At 43.9% G+C, this 17,558-nt stretch overlaps 1 protein-coding gene across 8 annotated transcripts in view; it reads left to right on the top strand.

Moving 5' to 3' along the window:
* TPM4 (tropomyosin 4) overlaps positions 1 to 17,558 on the top strand; it is an 18,865-nt gene extending 1,307 nt beyond the window's left edge. The window contains exons 2-10 of one of the 8 annotated variants that reach the window (XM_048077736.2): positions 107 to 220; positions 11,158 to 11,283; positions 14,025 to 14,158; positions 14,446 to 14,563; positions 14,901 to 14,971; positions 15,222 to 15,297; positions 15,675 to 15,737; positions 15,824 to 15,893; positions 17,342 to 17,558. In XM_048077736.2, the coding sequence (XP_047933693.1) occupies positions 107 to 220; positions 11,158 to 11,283; positions 14,025 to 14,158; positions 14,446 to 14,563; positions 14,901 to 14,971; positions 15,222 to 15,297; positions 15,675 to 15,737; positions 15,824 to 15,893; positions 17,342 to 17,424 (855 nt within the window). In that variant the 3' untranslated portion in view covers positions 17,425 to 17,558. Of the gene's footprint in view, positions 1 to 106; positions 221 to 8,396; positions 8,751 to 11,157; positions 11,284 to 11,479; positions 12,020 to 12,127; positions 12,814 to 14,024; positions 14,159 to 14,445; positions 14,564 to 14,900; positions 14,972 to 15,221; positions 15,298 to 15,674; positions 15,738 to 15,823; positions 15,894 to 16,461; positions 16,683 to 17,341 lie in introns of those variants that run through there. The other 7 variants (XM_066984085.1, XM_013195247.3, XM_048077737.2 and 4 more) reach the window with 7 other exon arrangements.

Here is a 17,558-nt window from a genome sequence, read left to right as displayed (position 1 = left end):
AGCTCCCATTGAGAACAAGAGATGTGTCCCCTCTCCCGCTGAGAAACAATGAGGTCTCTACCCTGTCTTCTCATGTCTCTTCTTTTTTCCCTCCCCAATACGTTAGGTCTCTGTCAAGAACAACAGCTACACTACAGGCCATGGAGATTTCCCTGTGCACTTGATAGGAACTGAAACTTCTGCTAGCAAGTTTTTCGTTCTGGATTTGTTCACCATAGAGGTATGACTGTTTTGGTGGTGACTGGGATTCCTGGGTCCTCACTCTGCCACTGAGTTACTGCAGAGGTTTGAGATGAGTCACGTCACGCCTTCATGTTTGTGTTTGCTCATCTTATGATTGTTGCGTGGTGTAACACGTGTCCTTCAAGCACCTCATGTGAAATAGGAACAGCTTTTAGCACAGCCATGGCCCCTTTCATGGAAGCATTTATAAATAGAATAGATCTGCAGATATGTCAATATTTTTCTCAAACACATGACACCACCACCATCATTAGTGAAGGAGAAATGGAGGCAAAGAGCAGTGCAAAGCTGTTTAAAAAAAAAAAAAGTAAAAGGCTCATGTCCCTGTGTCTAAGAATCTCATAGGTTGCATTTTCAGAGACCTACAGAATCTTACAAGTCTGGGGCATGGTGCATCCTTCTCCTTTGGGGCGTCATTCACTTGGGGAGCCAAAATTCATCTCTGGTGTAAATCCAGAGTCTCAGGGGTAAATCCGGGGTCTGATCCAATTCCCACTGCCATCCAAGGGCAGACTCTCATTGACGGCAGTCAGAACTGGATCGTGCTCCAGACACACTGAGGTCTGATGGCTCCGGCCAACAGAATTTGCCCGGTGAGTGCCAAGGGAAGCATAAGGCATTCTCATTTCAGCAGAGCCCGTCTGGTGTCAGTGAGTCCATCAGCTCCATCCTTCTAGCATACGTGACAGCCTGACAGCTGCCAAATACCTCCCTCAGACACCTTTCAGACGGCTCCTGTTTATTTTTAGGACAGCTCTTTCCAGTCAGGGCTCAGATGTGTGTATCATTACATAGAAAAGGGGGATGGTGGCAGAAAGAAAACACACAGCTATTATTTCTATTATTTTTCTTTCTTTACCAATTATGTGGCTGGAGATTTTCTCATGTACCCCTATCCCCCATCTGACCATGTTGGGACCATTCATTTTAAGAAAAGGGGTGATATTTTAGCTGATGAAAGCCAGCAGAAGGAGAAGCATAGCAGTGAAGTCAGCTTATGAAATATTGAAGCAGTGAAACCCTCACTGGAACACGTGAATGGCTAATGCCAGTTCCAATTAATTTTGAATTTTTCATTAAACCATTATTAAAAGCAAGAGGACAGCAGAAATAAGGGAAATTGACTTGGGCAGTATATTAAGTACCTTAGTTTTGCTGGAGGATGTTTTATTATCTGTCCAAAGCAATTATTTCACAAGCTCCTGATAGTTTGTGGGCTAAACAGAGGTATAGGTTGAAGTTCTAGATCGTCTTTTCTTAAAGTTATTTTAATCCTCATCCTCTACCCTGTGCCTCACAGCCTAATTGGGTGATGTCTCTGGTATGTCATATCTGGAGGACAAGACATGGAGTCAGAGTTCTGAGAATCTGTGATAATGTGTCACTCTGGCATTATTTACAAATCAAATAAAAACTTATTGACTTAAGCTTTTCCCCATATTGAGGGCAAACAGAGAATGTGCAAACATTCAGAGAAGCATTCATTAGGAAAGCCTGAAAAGCAATTTAAAACCTAGGTGGGCTATGATTTTTTTAAGAACTAAAGCAACAACATTTAATAAAACATAGTCTCCTCCTCCCCTGCTCTCAAAGCTTCCCTACTCCATTGACTAGAGCAAAAGAGAAACACCTGCTTAAATTAGGTGCTTCATTAAGATGTCTCTTGTTGGTTGAGATAATCCTAGGCCTTATAATGTCTCCTTATAATACCAGAATAGAGACGCATATTTCTTAGCCTTTTTTTGGCAATGGCTGTGTTTTCCTGCCTGCTGTGCTGCTGTCCTTGCAGAGGAGGACAGAAAAGCGGGATGTTGCTCTATCAGGTAATAAAGGTTTCTTCATTTCCTGGTAGCAATCATATGGAAAGTGCGACATCTGGGGAAAATAAGACCTCAATTGCCCTGGAAGATTCTTTGGGGAAACCCCTCTGTCAATGCTGGCCTTTCAGGCAAGTAAGGTACTGTGCTGGTTCCTGAAGCTGTCTGATCCCAGGACTCACAGTCACTAAAGCTTAATACTAAGCATTAGCTAGCAGGCTCATTCTCTACCCCGTGGTCATTCTCCTGTTCCATTACTCGATGGCGCAGAAGGAGGCTGCAGTGTTGTGACCTCTGAGACCCACACTGGCTGCTGGGGAGCATGGGGCTGGGAAAGGTTCACTCACTGTGAATGAATGGCTGTGCAGAACAAATCAAAAGGTTCAACAGTGATCGCTTACGGTTAGAAATCTCCAGTCCAAAATGCAGCCTGCCACCTAATCCACTCAGTGCCCCAGATATCTTCGGTAATGGGGCAGCTTAAGGTGCTAATATTTATATTTCTGAAAGCCCAGAGGTCCCGACTAGAGCTGTACCACCATGTGCCAAGTGCTTTACAGATAAGAAAGATGAGTAAGGCCTTTTCTATCACCCAGTGCTTCCCTCCTCCTGAGATGTGCTTGATTATAAAATGACTGGGCTCACTTTAGATGTCAAGTTACATCTACAGGAAATGAACAAAGAGCTAATAAATGATTAATAAATGCTTTGAAAAATGGGTAATTAAATGAAACAGCTTTTTAGAGTTCAACAGAAAAGCACAAAACATGTAAGCCCAAGCGATAACACTTCTCCTGATATAACTTATCTACGGCATACTGCTCACATCTGGAAGAGTGCTTAGAAATACTATTAACTTCTCGTGCACCACGAATAAAGAGAGCCTTTGTGAAGGAGGAGCAATTCTTCTCCTAGGGATAAGGGCAAATTCCTCATTGTTTAGACCATTTAAAAACCGTAAAAGCTGGAAGGTACTTATGGTAACGTATATTGGGAGGTGTGCGTGATGATGGAAAGTGGCAATCTTTGCACTGACCCTATCCTGTCATCTGCCTGTCAAGCTATAGGGTCCTATTCTCCCAGGCCAGATGTCCTTTCTGTTACACTGTATTCCTATCCTACATCTCCTTGCCTGGCACAGGGGAAAATGTCTTGTCATCCTGCCCTGCTCCATACAACAGTCAGGAGTTCTGATCCCATGTTTGGCATGGGATTGAACTTAAAACAGGCTTCAGAAAAAGCTGTGTATTTTCAGCTTTGAAGGAGCAAACTTGTCTGGTTTTGGAACTGCAAGTTTCTAAGTGAAAGCTAGTTGTGAGATGGTGACATTTTCTGGTGGAAAAGGAAATGTGAAGGAACAAAAAAACACTAACGCACATGTTAAATGAACCAGTCAAGTGCAGACAATGGAAAAGATGAAAAATGGATATAGGGGAAAGCATTTTGCAGTGGTAGTTACTTCTTGCTGCAATTCTTTATAACTTCCCAGATAGGAGATTCATGACCCTAGGAAGCAGTCTGTATCCTCCAGGGTTTGGCCTGCAGCAGCCCATGACTCACTCACCTGCCAGGTTTGGCAGTAAGCTGAGAAACAAGCAAGATAGCAAAACATCTTGTGGAAACAGCAAAACAAGAGACGAATGAATTAAATGCTGGATGAGTGAAAAAAAATAAACCTGTGTGGACAAAGGGGTGGGGGGGTAGGGGGCTAGATAGAGCGAGCGAGTGCTCATGCCACTGGAAACTCCAGAGGAGCCTGCCTCCAAGGCAGCCAGCTCCATTTATTTGCAGGCAAAACAAATTCAGGATGCCTCGGTCTTAAAAGGTGAGGTAGGCGGAAATAAAAGATTTGAGGCTCTACCAGCCATTCCACCAGCAGCAAGATGGTTTTCCAGGACCCCAAGGAAGGAAGAGGATTTGTGGATCTACATTGCCATCTAATGGTAAGGAGGAGCGTAAAGCTTTCGGTACAGCCCAGAAATGGGCTACACTAGCAAAGTAACCGAGGAAGGAATGGTCCATAGCGATGACTGTCCTTTGGTCTAAAAGGAAATCCTTCCCTGTGACAGAATGGCAGTCCCCGGTGAAGGCAATACCGCTAACCCAGATAAAGGAAGGGTAGCCAAAGTCTTGGGATAGAGGCTACTGATTTCTCCTCTTCTGGCATCCTCTCCACTCCATTCTGAATTAGCCAGGAACATGCACATAGGATGGGATTTGCTTTCCCCTTTGTTTGTACCAGATCCTGGCATAGATATAGGCTTCCCAAGCAGGTGCTGAGTGAATCCCGACATCCCATTCAAAACAGTTAACTCAGCATCTCAGGTGTTGAAGACTCTGTTGAAAAATACAGATAACCAGGATTAGATATGAAAAGAGGTCAATTCCCTTTGGATCTAGGCACAGGAAGAGTAGATCTGTCCTTTTGCTCACACCTAGCCCAGCACATTGTCTGCATCAGTGGTGAGTCATGGATACGTAATGAGACAGTAGCTGAAAGAGGATATTACTACCCTGCCATACCCTTTACACTGGGTGTTAGCCCTGCAGGGAAGACATACAAATAAAATTCAGTGAGATGTGAGGTTTTATGGATTTTGTCATTTCTAACCAAACATTTAAAAGGAAATGCCAGGAAGAGACCAATTTGGTGTTCATTCTGGTGCCACCTTTGTTACAGCATGCTGCTAAGGATGCACTGTATTACATAGTTTCTAGAACAGAAACTTTACAAGGGAGAGTTGAGTGTTAGGAGATACCTACATTAAGAAACCAAAGGAAACTTGGTAAAGGATTGTCAGAAGTTTCTTCTACTTTGACACATTGTAGCCTTGACACATGCAGCTTTGCATATAAGGAGGGGTTGGAGCTCATTCAATGTGAAAGAGAGGAAGGTTGATATTTTATGACCATGAGTTTGAAATGAGCAGAAGCCAGAGAATAGATTAGGGATGTAAAGTATCAGCTCTTTCCGGGTAGTGAAATGGGCCATGGTGTCAGTACCAATTAATTTCAAAGGAAGAAAGGAAGAAAGGAAGAAAGGAAGAAAGGAAGAAAGGAAGGAAGAAAGGAAGAAAGGAAGGAAGGAAGGAAGGAAGGAAGGAAGGAAGGAAGGAAGGAAGGAAGGAAGGAAGGAAGGAAGGAAGGAAGGAAGAAGAAAGAAAGAAAGAAAGAAAGAAAGAAAGAAAGAAAGAAAGAAAGAAAAGAAAGAAAGAAAGAAAGAAAGAAAGAAAGAAAGAAAGAAAGAAAGAAAGAAAGAAAGAAAGAAAGAAAGAAAGAAGAAAAGAAAATAAAAAGAAGAAGAAGAAAAGAAAAAGAAAAATGGAGTAGGGATTGAGAATATGGAAAAAAATGGAGAACTGCCAGACCTCAGTCCACAGGACCAAAAGGACCCCCCCAGTCTGTTAAAACGCCTGCTGTGACATGCTTCCCATGCAGTGTGCTGCCAAAGAAATGAGCACACTCCCAAACAATCCAACTTCATTTCCTTCTGATATCGTCTCATATTTACACACAATCTTGCCAAGCCTTGCTAGGCCCAAACAATCATACTGAAAGAAGAGGAATAAACAAAGGAATTCCTACAGCCTATAAAACACTCTCCTGCCTGCCCAAGAAAAAGGAAATGGTTTGGAGGGAGGTCTCTTTTTTCTTTCTTGGTTGCTCACTGTTTCCCAAGCTAATGAAAGCCAGAGGCTGTGGGAGTGACGGGATTAACGTTGCTGAGGGACCAGAGTGGATTTTTCAGGTATTTCTCTCCAGTTTGTGAAGCAGGGAGGGGAAGAAGGGAATGTACCTGGTTGAAGGGCTACACAAGATGACATGTTCCTTGACGTTCCTTTCTAAAAGTGGCTCTGAGTCATGCTACAGAGTTGATATGAAAAATGTTTCTCCTGCAGTAGAAATACAATAGTAAAAGAGCCTTTTGAGCGTTCAGTTCTCCAGCCCCAATTCTGAGCCTGCCCAAGCCTGCAGCAGGAGAGGGGCTGGTGAGCTGTCTGGAAAGCCTCCTCTGCCCCCCTCAGTAATCAGAAATTACGGAGAGGCTGTGAGAGCTGTCATAGAAACAGCTCAAAGCATGCCGAGGGCTACATGCAGCTGTAGTCCCAGGGAAAGGCATGCACGGTCTTGCAGCTACCTCCATTGTATGGGTTCCTGTAAGCGCTGGGTCAGATGGGGTGAACACCATACTTCCCCCACACACACCCCCACCCCCCATTTTCTCCCACACTTAATGTGTTTCCAAAGCTGTACCCCAAAACCTGCTTCTTTTATTAGTTTTTAACATCATTCGTGAAGGTTTAACAGCACTGCTACTTAAAAGCCTCACCCTGTCTGCTTAAATCGGTTCCATGCTCAGAACTAGCAGCTCTTTGTTTTGGCTGCTTTGTCTTTCACTGTTCAAATCATGGAAATCAAAGTACACCCATGGGGTCACCTTGCCACAATGGTACCTGTGGGACAGAGAAGGGGAACAAGTATTCTAGTTTCCGTGAGGAAAAAATACATTTAATTATGTCAGGTGTACTGAGGAGTCATCCGCAGTGTGGGCTGGCAGCAGACACCACACTGGGGAAACGCAGGGCTGGTGCCCAAGCATGCTGCTTTGTGCTTCCAAGCATACACTAGAATTATATCTGTTAAAAATTCAGATAACATTTTCGTAAAGGTTCAAACCCTGTAGTCAGGGTTATTTAATTGCCCCTGATGAGGGATAGAGGCACGGGCGGCGCGGAACGCGCGGGCAGGAAGGGGGCGCACAGCCCTCTGGGAGCTGTAGTCCTCGGGCGCTCCGCCATCTTGGCGCCGCCAGAACACCGACCCCGGGGCGCTCCCTGGCCGCCATCTTGGGTGGGGGGGCGAAGCCTCCTTATGGGGAAGCGGCGGGGGCTGCCGGGGTGGGGTTTTGATTTGGTAGTAGGGTGAGCAGCGCTTTTATTTTGAATTGGGAGAGCTGTAAGTCCTTTACAAAAGGCAAACTGAGCAGCCTTGTGAGTGCTCTGGCTGGCCTTGTGGTGCTAAAGTATGGTTTGTGAGATTCTAATCTTACTTGTGGGTGTTGTGGTAGCTTCATGTCCATTCTACCACCAGAGCAAGCTTAGATTAATAAAGGTGGCTTGTTTTTGTCCTTTTTTTTTTCTTTCTTCCTTCACTGAGGTCTCTTCTGAAGGTCTGAATAGCGCTGAAGTGCTGTTCGAGCTCACCTCAGATGGCAGGGGGGCTGCCAGGCTGGAACTTGTGGTGCCCCCATGTCTGGGGATGCGAGCGCTTCTGAGGGAAGGTCTGTGAGGGTTTGTGTAGGTGTACGGAGCTTGGGCTCTGTGTGGCCTGGGAGGATGAAGGCTGGGGAGAGCACGCCAGGGGGCAGAATCAGGGAGGGGGAAAGGCTAAGTGGAGTGGGGAACAGGGCCTGAATTTGGTGAAGCAGGGGCAGATGAGGGTGTGGAGGTTCCTGCACAGCAAAGTCAACAAGTGCTTCTGGTCTTCCCTGGAGGGTGGGGTAAGCCCTTACTGTGGTCAGGGCAAAGCTGATCATGAAGTTAAGTTAGAGCATATGAAAGGATGTGAAAGGGTAGCTGGGCTTTGGGGATTTATGGGTTTAATAGGATTGGAGTAGGAAATAGGGCTCATCCCAGGGCCATTGGATGCTCTTCTTGGGTTGCCTGAGGAGCTGCTCCTGATGCTCTTCCCAGGGCCTGCTATTGCCTTGCTTGACAAGACAGGAGGTGGCTGCTGCATATAGGAGAAGATATTTACAGTGCTTATCAGGCTGCAGTGTCAGATGTATTGTTCAGTCCCGAAGTATTTAGCAAGAGAAAGTTCAAAGTCAGGTGCTCAAACTCAATGAACTCCTTTGAGCCTGAACTTGGAATCCAAATCTGAACTCTGTTATGTATTATACCATTATAGATTACAGTCGGTTCCTTAAAACTAGTGGATATTTTCACAGCACAAAATAAATAAAAAATTGCTCTCAGCACATATGCTACATCTTTTTATAGTGTAAGTCTAGCTATCTGTTAAGTTGTTGTTGTTGTTGTTTTTAATTTTTAGTGTGGTTTTATTTTGCAGGAATTAAAAAAGACACTTCTTTGTACTTATAATAATGGCATAATAGTAATGAAGTCAGGCCATTCCCATTAGATCTACGGGGCTGTTTAATTGCTCTGCAAACACTAAGGGGTGCTAATAAGCTTTCTTTCAAGCATGTGTTCATGTGTCAACACTTCTGCTTTGTCAGAAGCTTAAAAATGGAAACAGTTTTCTCTTTAGGAAAACAGGACCCAAATAAGGATATGATGGAGTGGTGAAGATTCCTCTAGTGAGTCTGTTCCAGCTCATTCCTTAGAAAGGCTGCATATGAAAGATCAGAGAAGAGGCCAGTAGATCTGGTTTTTGTCCAGGGGTCTCCAGGTTTAAAGCTCTCTACAGCTACTTGAGCTCAGTTTCCCTCTGACTTGGCTGGGCACAACTCCTTTCTCTGCCCAACTCATAAAAAAAAAAAAAATTAAAAGTTTAGTCTTCAGGATTTTTTCAGTTGCGTGACAAACACAACCTATCCTTTAGCAAAAATGGAAGCTATCAAGAAAAAAATGCAGATGTTGAAGTTAGACAAGGAGAATGCAATAGATAGAGCAGAGCAGGCTGAAACGGATAAGAAGGCAGCTGAGGACAAATGCAAACAGGCAAGTAGAAATAAAATCACAGATTGTGCATGTGCTGTGGAAATAAGTGTAATTAAATATCATGTTGCAACTCTGATTCAGGGAAAAATATAATTTGAACTTGGGTTTTTTGTTAATCTTTTGCCTTTTTAAGATGTTACGCTCGTACAGCCGATGCTAGGTATTAACTTTTCAGCTATATTTGCAAATTTTTAAAGACTATCTTGTTTAAGTTTTTTAAATCATACATAATTGCTTTAATTTTCTTGTGCTTATGATTCCATGGAAAAGACTGCACAGACTTAAAATCAAAACTGTATAGCTTGAACACCTGTAGGACGAGTGTTAATACCTCCTGCAGTCAGCTGTGTCTAAAACTTAATTGAGCCTCTCCTTGAAGTGAATTAAGAAAGTTCACTTGACTAGTCTTTGGTATATAGATGCCACTTAGAGGTGCTGGCTGTGACTTGACGGTAGGTATGCTGTGTTATTGTTTTGTTAGGAATGATCAGCAATATCTTAATTTGAAAGCCCTAATTTTATCTGAATTACACAGATAACACTTGTATATTCTGTTGCTTTTCAGTGTGCTGTATTCTGGGTGTCTACCTCATGTACTTTCGGAATGATCTTGAAATGGATGTTGACTACATTCCAGTTTGTTATAGAACTTCTTATAAAATTCTCATGTCTTTTCCTTTTATATGCTTTAAATATCTTTGCTTCTGCTACTTGTTCCAGATTGCTCTTACGCATTGTTAGCGTTCATTTGGCCAAATGTTGCTTCTGTTCAAGTTCAGTTTGAGAACTTTGGGTGATAATCTTTCATTCATGTAGCTAAAACAACAGGAAAGATGTTTCCAAAAGGGTCGGCTGCTGCTGTCTTTCTCCCACCCCCAGCTTATGGAAAACTACTCTTCACTTCTGTTCTCTCACAGTAAGCTTCTGCAAGCTTCGTACACCACCACGTCAATGTAGTCACTGTTTCTTTCATAGCCTCTGAGGTGCTGATCAGATGCAGCTCTGCTGGGCCACACTTTTTCCCTAACAAATGTTTCTGCACTCAGTGGCAGAGGAGCTACAGCAGATTGTTATTCAGAATAGTTAATGGTGATTGAAATGCTCAGCCTTCCTTTGCATTTAGTTAGCAAAAGTTTCCTACTAAGTGACACACTTGTGGGAATGTTTTAAGTACATGAGGATAATTCACAACAAAAAGCTAAAAAGAGAAAATAAGTCTTTGATCTTATTCCTTTTCTCTGAATTGTACCCAATTTTTTATCTTTTTTTTTTTTTAATATAGGCACAGTAATCAAGTAGTGATTTTAATGTCATACACAAAGGAAGCATCACTTCCTTCATCCTGCTAGTTGTACCCCTGTTAGAGCATCCAAGTGAGCATATTCAGTTCTCTCACACTATCTGGTTACTCTAAAAGTATAGCAACATAAACAGTGTTCAAGAATAGCTCACTACCAAAAATGCTGTTAAAGCTATCTTTGAAGCTAGAATGAAGAAAATACGTGCCCTAAAACATACACTATTTTGAGTGAACTATTTTGATAGCCTAAACTTCTGTGGGGGCGGAGTTAAATTGTTAAATCTGTTTCTGTACAGACTGAACTGTTTTGTATCGCAAATGGAGCAGATGGGCTTGCAGGCGCACCCTTATCAGCAGCAAGCCTCCTGATAATGCAAATTCTAAAGGGAGCATGAGACAGTTTGTCATTAAACAGTCTCCCAGCAGGTTATAAATAGTACCATTGTAGTGCACGATATGGATTTATATGGTATGGAGGAGAGAGCCTGAACCTCATGGTGGGATGGGGTGTACCTTGTTGGCCCACAATTAGTCACAGAACGATTCAGGTTGGAAGGGACCTCCAGAGGTCATCTGGTCCCACCTCCCGCTTACGGCAGGGTCTGGCCAGACCAATTCCCTCCTGCTTCCAGAGGACCACTTTTGAAGTGTGTCGGATGATGTGCAAAAAAGATTATGAAAGAATGACAACTGCGTTTTTCTAGCTATACAGAAATTGAACAGTTTCCTAATAGATCACCAGGTAATGCTGTTAAAACAAATAAAAAGATCTAACTTTAAAACATTTTTCATCATGCTGTAGAATTAACTGCTGCAGGATGTTGTGGAGTCCAAAATAGAAATGTGTAAAAGGGACTATACCAGGCGTTAAACCAGATCCTGTGTCTGCAGCGATGAGGAGTGTTGTTACAAAGACAGTATGTTTTTAATGATCTTTCCCTGGAACCTGCTACCAGTCAGACTACTTGCAGTAAGAGAATCTGGCCTTCTTGTGACTCTGTTATGATATGTTAAAACCGATAGTAAAGAGGGGTTTTAGCCATGTTAAACTGTAGCCAATAATGTGCCACAATGTTTTTATTTTTGGTTTTTTTATTTTTCCTCTTGAAAGGTAGAGGATGAGCTGGTAGCTCTGCAGAAGAAGCTGAAAGGAACCGAAGATGAGCTGGATAAGTACTCCGAGGCTCTCAAAGACGCCCAGGAAAAACTAGAGCAGGCTGAGAAGAAGGCCACTGATGTACGTACCCTCCAGCTAACGTCTGTCTGTAACTACGCTCTGTTTTGCAGTATGCGTATAGTACGTTGGTGGTACGAATCGCTGAGAGTTGTTGTATTGCAGGACTTCAGTCAGGGGATGGGAAAAGCAGTGTTCGGTTTCAGGTACGTAAGCCGCCTGCCCGCTCCAACAGCATGAACGCAGGCTGGCTGCTCAGCACCCAGCGCACGGCTGCCCTAGGGAGCTGGAGCAGGGCCTTGGTGGGCCACGCGGTGACCTCGCAGCCCCGCAGCGGTCGGGGGGTGCCGAGAGGGGGATTTCCAGGCCCCGGCGTGCGGAGGGAGCTCCTTGGCGGCGGTGACGCGGTCCCGGAGCAGCACAGAAGCGGCTGGGGGAGCAGCACGGAGCTGCTGCAGCTTGGCTTTGGCTGGGGGCTCCCGGTGAACCGGGGCGGGGGGGGGGGGCAGGGGGGTCGGGCCCCGAGCCGCGCCCGGCCCGGTTCCTCCGCGCTGACGTCACCAGCCCACCTCCAGCCGCGTGACGTCATCGGCCCATTGAAAGGCGCGGGGCCGCGCGCCGCCACGTGCAGCACCTCCGCGCCCTGCCCGCCGCCCGCACCGCGCCCATGGCCGCGCCGAGCTCCCTGGAAGCGGTGAAGAGGAAGATCCAGTGCCTGCAGCAGCAGGCCGATGAGGCGGAGGATCGCGCCCAGGTCCTCCAGCGGGAGCTGGACCTGGAACGGGACCTGCGGGAGAAAGTGAGACCGCCCGGGCTGCCTGCTCGCCTCTCTCGGTCGCTCTCTCCCGGGCTGCCTGCTCCTTCCTTCCTGTCTCTGGCTCTCTCTCCGCTGGGGGGTCCCGGCTGTCCCGTCCCCACCCCCCCGCCCCGTTCCTCAGCTGTCCCCTCGCTGCTCCGCTCCGCAGCTCCCCGCGGAAAGCCGCGGTGCCGCCGCAGCGCCTCGCCCGCGCCGTGCTCCGGGGGCACCGGGCTCGGCCGGGGCGCCGGCTGCTTGCCGCTCTCGGGGCCCTGCCCTGCGGAAAAGGCAGCGATCGGCAGCGCGGAGCGGCTGGGAGTCGAGTAGGAAATCGGTGCTTAATTAGGGGAAAAGCGCCGCATCGCAACGAGCCGAGAGTTCCCGCCTCGGCGCCGCACCGCTGGCTCCGGCACAGCTGGGAAATGTCCGAACTGCTGGAAAATAACTTCTCCCTCCTGGTTTTCACAGAGAAATGAGAGCTCTCCGCTAGCGTGCCGCTCTCCCGGGGCTGGACAGCTGGTTTCACTTAGATTTGTGTGTGATCAGCCTTCCCGGCATCTTCCTGCTATTTTATCACATGTCAGCGAGTTAGTTTTACCGTATAAGGACTGCGGGCTGCTTCTGGGAGAGGTGGAGCCAGGCTAACTCCAGCTTCCCAGTGGCCCCATCTCCGTAGCTTTGGAATCTTGTTTAATTAAAATGGGACTTAAAAATGTCCTGTCTAGTGGAAGAAGTTGCAGACTGCCACGTAACAGACGCCAGTTTTCTCCATGATCGATGCCTTGTGTGCAAATCTAGTAAGTTAAGTATATAGCACTGGATAGAAAACAAATGAAATGCTGGGTAATTGTGACTAGAGGAATCCTGTGTCAGCTTCCATTTGGATCAGAGTCGCAGAAATCCTTTCCAAGATGGTACAGCTATGAGCGGAAACCACATCCTCCAACTTAGGAGGAGCAGTCAGTAACCAAGTTTCAGAAGCTGCTGCAAAACGAGTATTTTGCAGAGTGTTTAACATAATGCGAAAAACGAGTGCTCTTGCAGAACCTATGGCCCATAAAAGTGCATTTTAAAAAAAGCTGTTAAGCTGGTATATGGCAATCATGCTCAGATTTGGGGAGACCTATATGCTAAGTCGTTGAGCAGACTTAGCAACTGTTAAAGTGGGTCTTTCTTTTCTACAAATAACGAGTGATTAAAGGACCCGTATCTTAATAAACATGATGAATTTATGGACACTAATTTGTTCATATTGTGTGTATGCAAGCATTTCTCCCAACAACCTCTTCATTTGTTACATAGTCTGTCCTGAAACAAAAGGTAACTACTGCTCAGTTTATTCAATAATACATAAACAGACCTTATTATTAAGAAATGTTTATTGCCTAATTCCTTAACTACCACAGGAAGCAATGAAAAAGGAAAGTGAGCTTATTTTAAGAACATATTTAATTTTGCCCTATTTATGTTACAAAGAAGACTGACTCTCATGCTGTGGCCAACTGTATCCCCTGCCACTTAAAGATTATATACTATTGGCAGGCTTAGGAGGCCAAAGTAGCTTTAATTTCGGCAATGTGCTGTGATAGGATATTACTGTAATTTGTGATGGAACATAGAAATCAAATGTGAAGTTTTTGGAACAAGCCATTATGCAAACCAATTGGTTTTTAACTTTGAATTCTACTGATCTAGCCATGTGAAGTGACCTGAGAACACTTCTCCGTTTGCAATCAATGTCTAATCCTTTGTTGTGTGGCAGGAATGACAAGTACCACTGAAAAAAAAAAAAAAAGAAAGGAGAAGCACATACTCCATACCTTGACATTCCTGAGATGCCATAGTTTAAACAAACAAAAAGCAGAGAGAGAGGGAAAGGTTTTCAGAGCTGCCCTGCTGTAGCAAGGAGAAGCCTTTGCAATTAAAAGGAAACTGATTAGATGTGAACATTTGTCAGATGGCAACTGGCATGCACAGAACCTCAATTCTAGGTGGTTATTTCACATAGGCTGAAGGTGAGGTGGCAGCTCTGAACAGACGTATCCAACTAGTGGAAGAGGAGTTGGATCGTGCCCAAGAACGGCTGGCCACAGCCTTGCAGAAACTGGAGGAGGCTGAGAAAGCAGCGGATGAGAGTGAGAGGTGTGTTTCCTTTTCTTCTTCTTTCTTTTTTTTTTTGGTAGCAAACAAAAAGGAATATACACAACTAAAATATTCCAGCATCTACGTGTGCTAATGTGTATTGGAGGTCAGAGACTCAGAACTAGAGGCATGGGGTTTTTTTCTTAATGGAGTAATTCTGTTAGCCTAGAAGAACATGATAGTATGGTTATAATGGGATGCTTTCTAGTTATAAATATTGAATTCCACTTCAGGACTTAAAAGTGCTAAAATGCTTCTACATTAAACACGCGCTTTGATTTCTGCAGAGGAATGAAGGTTATTGAGAACAGAGCAATGAAAGATGAAGAAAAAATGGAAATCCAGGAAATGCAACTGAAGGAGGCCAAGCATATTGCTGAAGAAGCTGACCGCAAATACGAAGAGGTAAAAGGGATGCCTAAATAAGGAAGTGATAAACCATATGGGAGAAGTGGGAGCAACTTTGTTATTCTTCAGTTTAGTCATTCTTTGTACGCTTTTCACTGTGTGATAGCAACCTTTGAATGTTCCCTAAAAGGAATAACGTTAATGGTGACTCTAGCAGCATTTAAGATACTTAATTCTAAGAACACTGAAAAGTAACTTATTTGGGGAAAAAGTCTGTGATGTCTGCATGTTTGTTTTACTCTAGTTTCATTCAGAAGGGAAGCACAAGCATAGCGCTCTGAGAGAAACATGCAAGAAACGATAGCAGCTTGATACAATTGTTTTCTCTTTCCAGGTTGCTCGTAAATTGGTTATTTTGGAGGGTGAGCTAGAAAGAGCTGAAGAGCGTGCAGAGGTGTCCGAAGTGTGAGTAGCTTCACAAACACAGAACTAGTTTAGAATACAGTAAAGGTTAAAGCTACATTTCATTAGAAAAATCTAATGCTAGCAGACAAGCACGTAGTATATTTGGAAAAGCTTTTTGCACCTTATACACCCAACTTTCTGCTTTCAGACTTAATAAGTATTTTGTATCTTATATTTTTAAGACTTCTTGAAAGTAAAATTAAACCATAACAGGAAGAGTAGTAATTTCTCCTTTTTTTTTTCCCTGTAGTAAATGTAGTGACCTTGAAGAGGAGTTAAAGAATGTCACTAACAATCTGAAGTCTTTGGAAGCTCAATCTGAAAAGGTTGGTTCTTTAAGTAACATAAGGGATGGGGGCAAAATCGAAACCTGTAATTAAAATTCATAGAAATAATCCAGAGATACAAAGAAATTAAAAGGGGTTAGCTGAGTGCCTGTTTAAAGAGACTATGGAAAATGCTGAATTGGTTCTCTTACACTGTCAGCCTTTTTTGTGCTGCATATGAAAGTAAGGCAATTACCAGTCTTAAAATGATGGTATTTGAACTAGAGTTTGAGATGTCTTGACAAAAAGGAAAAAGTATGGGTGTATGCAAAGGGTGTATGCAACTGTTGTAAAAGTGGTTATAAACAGTGGTCATGTTTCCACAAACATTTGTTGTTGCTGCCACAACTTCCCTTAAAGAGTGTTTGTTTTCACAGTACTCGGAAAAAGAAGATAAATATGAAGAAGAAATCAAGATTCTCTCTGACAAGCTGAAAGAAGTAAGTTTATCCATCCCCAAACTGTATTTTGGCAGCTTTTTTTTTTTTTTAACAGCACTCAATTATTCTATTTGTTTTTTTTTTAGGCTGAAACTCGTGCTGAATTTGCTGAGAGAACAGTTGCCAAACTGGAAAAGTCTATTGATGATCTGGAAGGTATGAAATCACTCCGGTTCTTGTTTTTAAAATCTTCAGTTTCAAGTCAGAAAACAAAATTCTAGGAGTGAGTAATGTATTTTGTTAGGAAATGACAGAAGTATTCATCAGGTATATAGGTGAGCCAGCATGATACAGCTGGTAATCCACTGGACATACCTGTCTAGCCCAGTTGGTACCTATGGAACAGAGGGAATTTTCCTGAAAGAGGTTCTCTTCCAAAAACTTGGTAACGATAACCTCATTTTGGCTACCTCACAAACGTATATGCTCAAACACCCTTTCTATTAATAAAATCATAATCCTATTTAGCCTGAATACTGAAAAATAAGTTTGAGAGATTATTAAAAAAAAAAAAAAAGGACATGTAGAGACCTGGCAGGTGGGTGTATTTTTGTTTTCATACCGGTACTCAATTACAGATCTGTTTTCTTCTTTTGTTTTTCTCCGCAATTGCTTCGGTCGCTGCCTTCTGCCTGTCTTCGTGTCTTCTGCTATACGCCTTTTCCTCTGGACTGTTTCTCTGCATTTCTTGCTGAAACATGCCTTCTGCCCTCGTGACTGATAGATGAGCTGTACGCTCAGAAGCTGAAGTACAAAGCTATCAGTGAGGAGCTTGACCATGCTCTCAATGACATGACCTCTCTGTAATTTGCACTTGTTTGGGGGGGCGCTTTGACTTGCTGCATTTCTTAAGCTTTTCTTGCCTTTAATACCTGTCACTTCTGTGCAATTCAATCCTCTCTGTAAGAACCGAGCTCAATAAAAACGAGATACCTCTGCCTTTCAGCTTTTGGGTTTCTTTCCTTACAGTTCACCTAAAACAGACCAGTAATGACACTAAGTTCAGCTCCTCACACCAGGCTGCAGTAGATGCAGTCAGCACAGGTGGGACAGGGAGGGTGGTGTGGCCCAGGATAGTGGGGCAACAGGGCCATGCTTGTCCCTGACCAGTGCCGTAGACCTCGGTCTGTCTCAGCACCCCTGGCAGCCAGGACAGAACCCAGGGGACTGCCAAAGGCCTGGATTTTGCTATTCCCAAAGACAGGCCCAGCGGTGAAAAGCTTTGAGCTCGCTTCTGTGCAAGTGTGGAGCTCTGCGTGGTTTAAAATTGACGGGACAATGAAAACTGGGATGTGTCCTACAAGTCAGATGTTAAATCAAAACGCGAGTCTGGCATGTAACGCAAGAGATGCCCAAAACCTCACGAAATAAAGAGTGATTGCAAAAACAATAAAAATAAAAATGGGGGAATGTGATTGTTTCTCTTGAATGTCAAGGTAAGTTTTTTTTATTTAAAGAGATTTTTTTAAATATATTTAAAGTTTTATATTTAATGAGAAAAGATGTAAAGAGAAATTTATTTATTTTTTATTTTATTTATTTAAAGAGAAAAGGCAGTAATGTGATGTGCATTTTAAGTCCTGTTTTTTCTCCTTTCCCCCTAGAAAAACTTGCTCAAGCGAAAGAAGAGAACTTGGGCTTGCACCAGACACTGGACCAGACACTAAACGAACTGAACTGTATATGAAGCAGGGAAGAGGAGCTCAGCAGCCCCCTGAGGCTTAAACCCTCACCTCCTGTACCGCGCCACTCCTCTCCCTTTCCCTCTCTGTACCCTGGAAGACAAAAAAAAAAAAAAAAAAAACCACCAACAAACTTTAA

This window comes from Anser cygnoides, chromosome 27 (assembly GCF_040182565.1).
Source record: "Anser cygnoides isolate HZ-2024a breed goose chromosome 27, Taihu_goose_T2T_genome, whole genome shotgun sequence".
In the NCBI taxonomy this organism is placed as follows: Eukaryota; Metazoa; Chordata; class Aves; order Anseriformes; family Anatidae; genus Anser; species Anser cygnoides.
The sequence above is the reverse complement of the archived record's forward strand: the minus strand, read 5'-3'. Positions and strand labels throughout refer to the sequence as shown.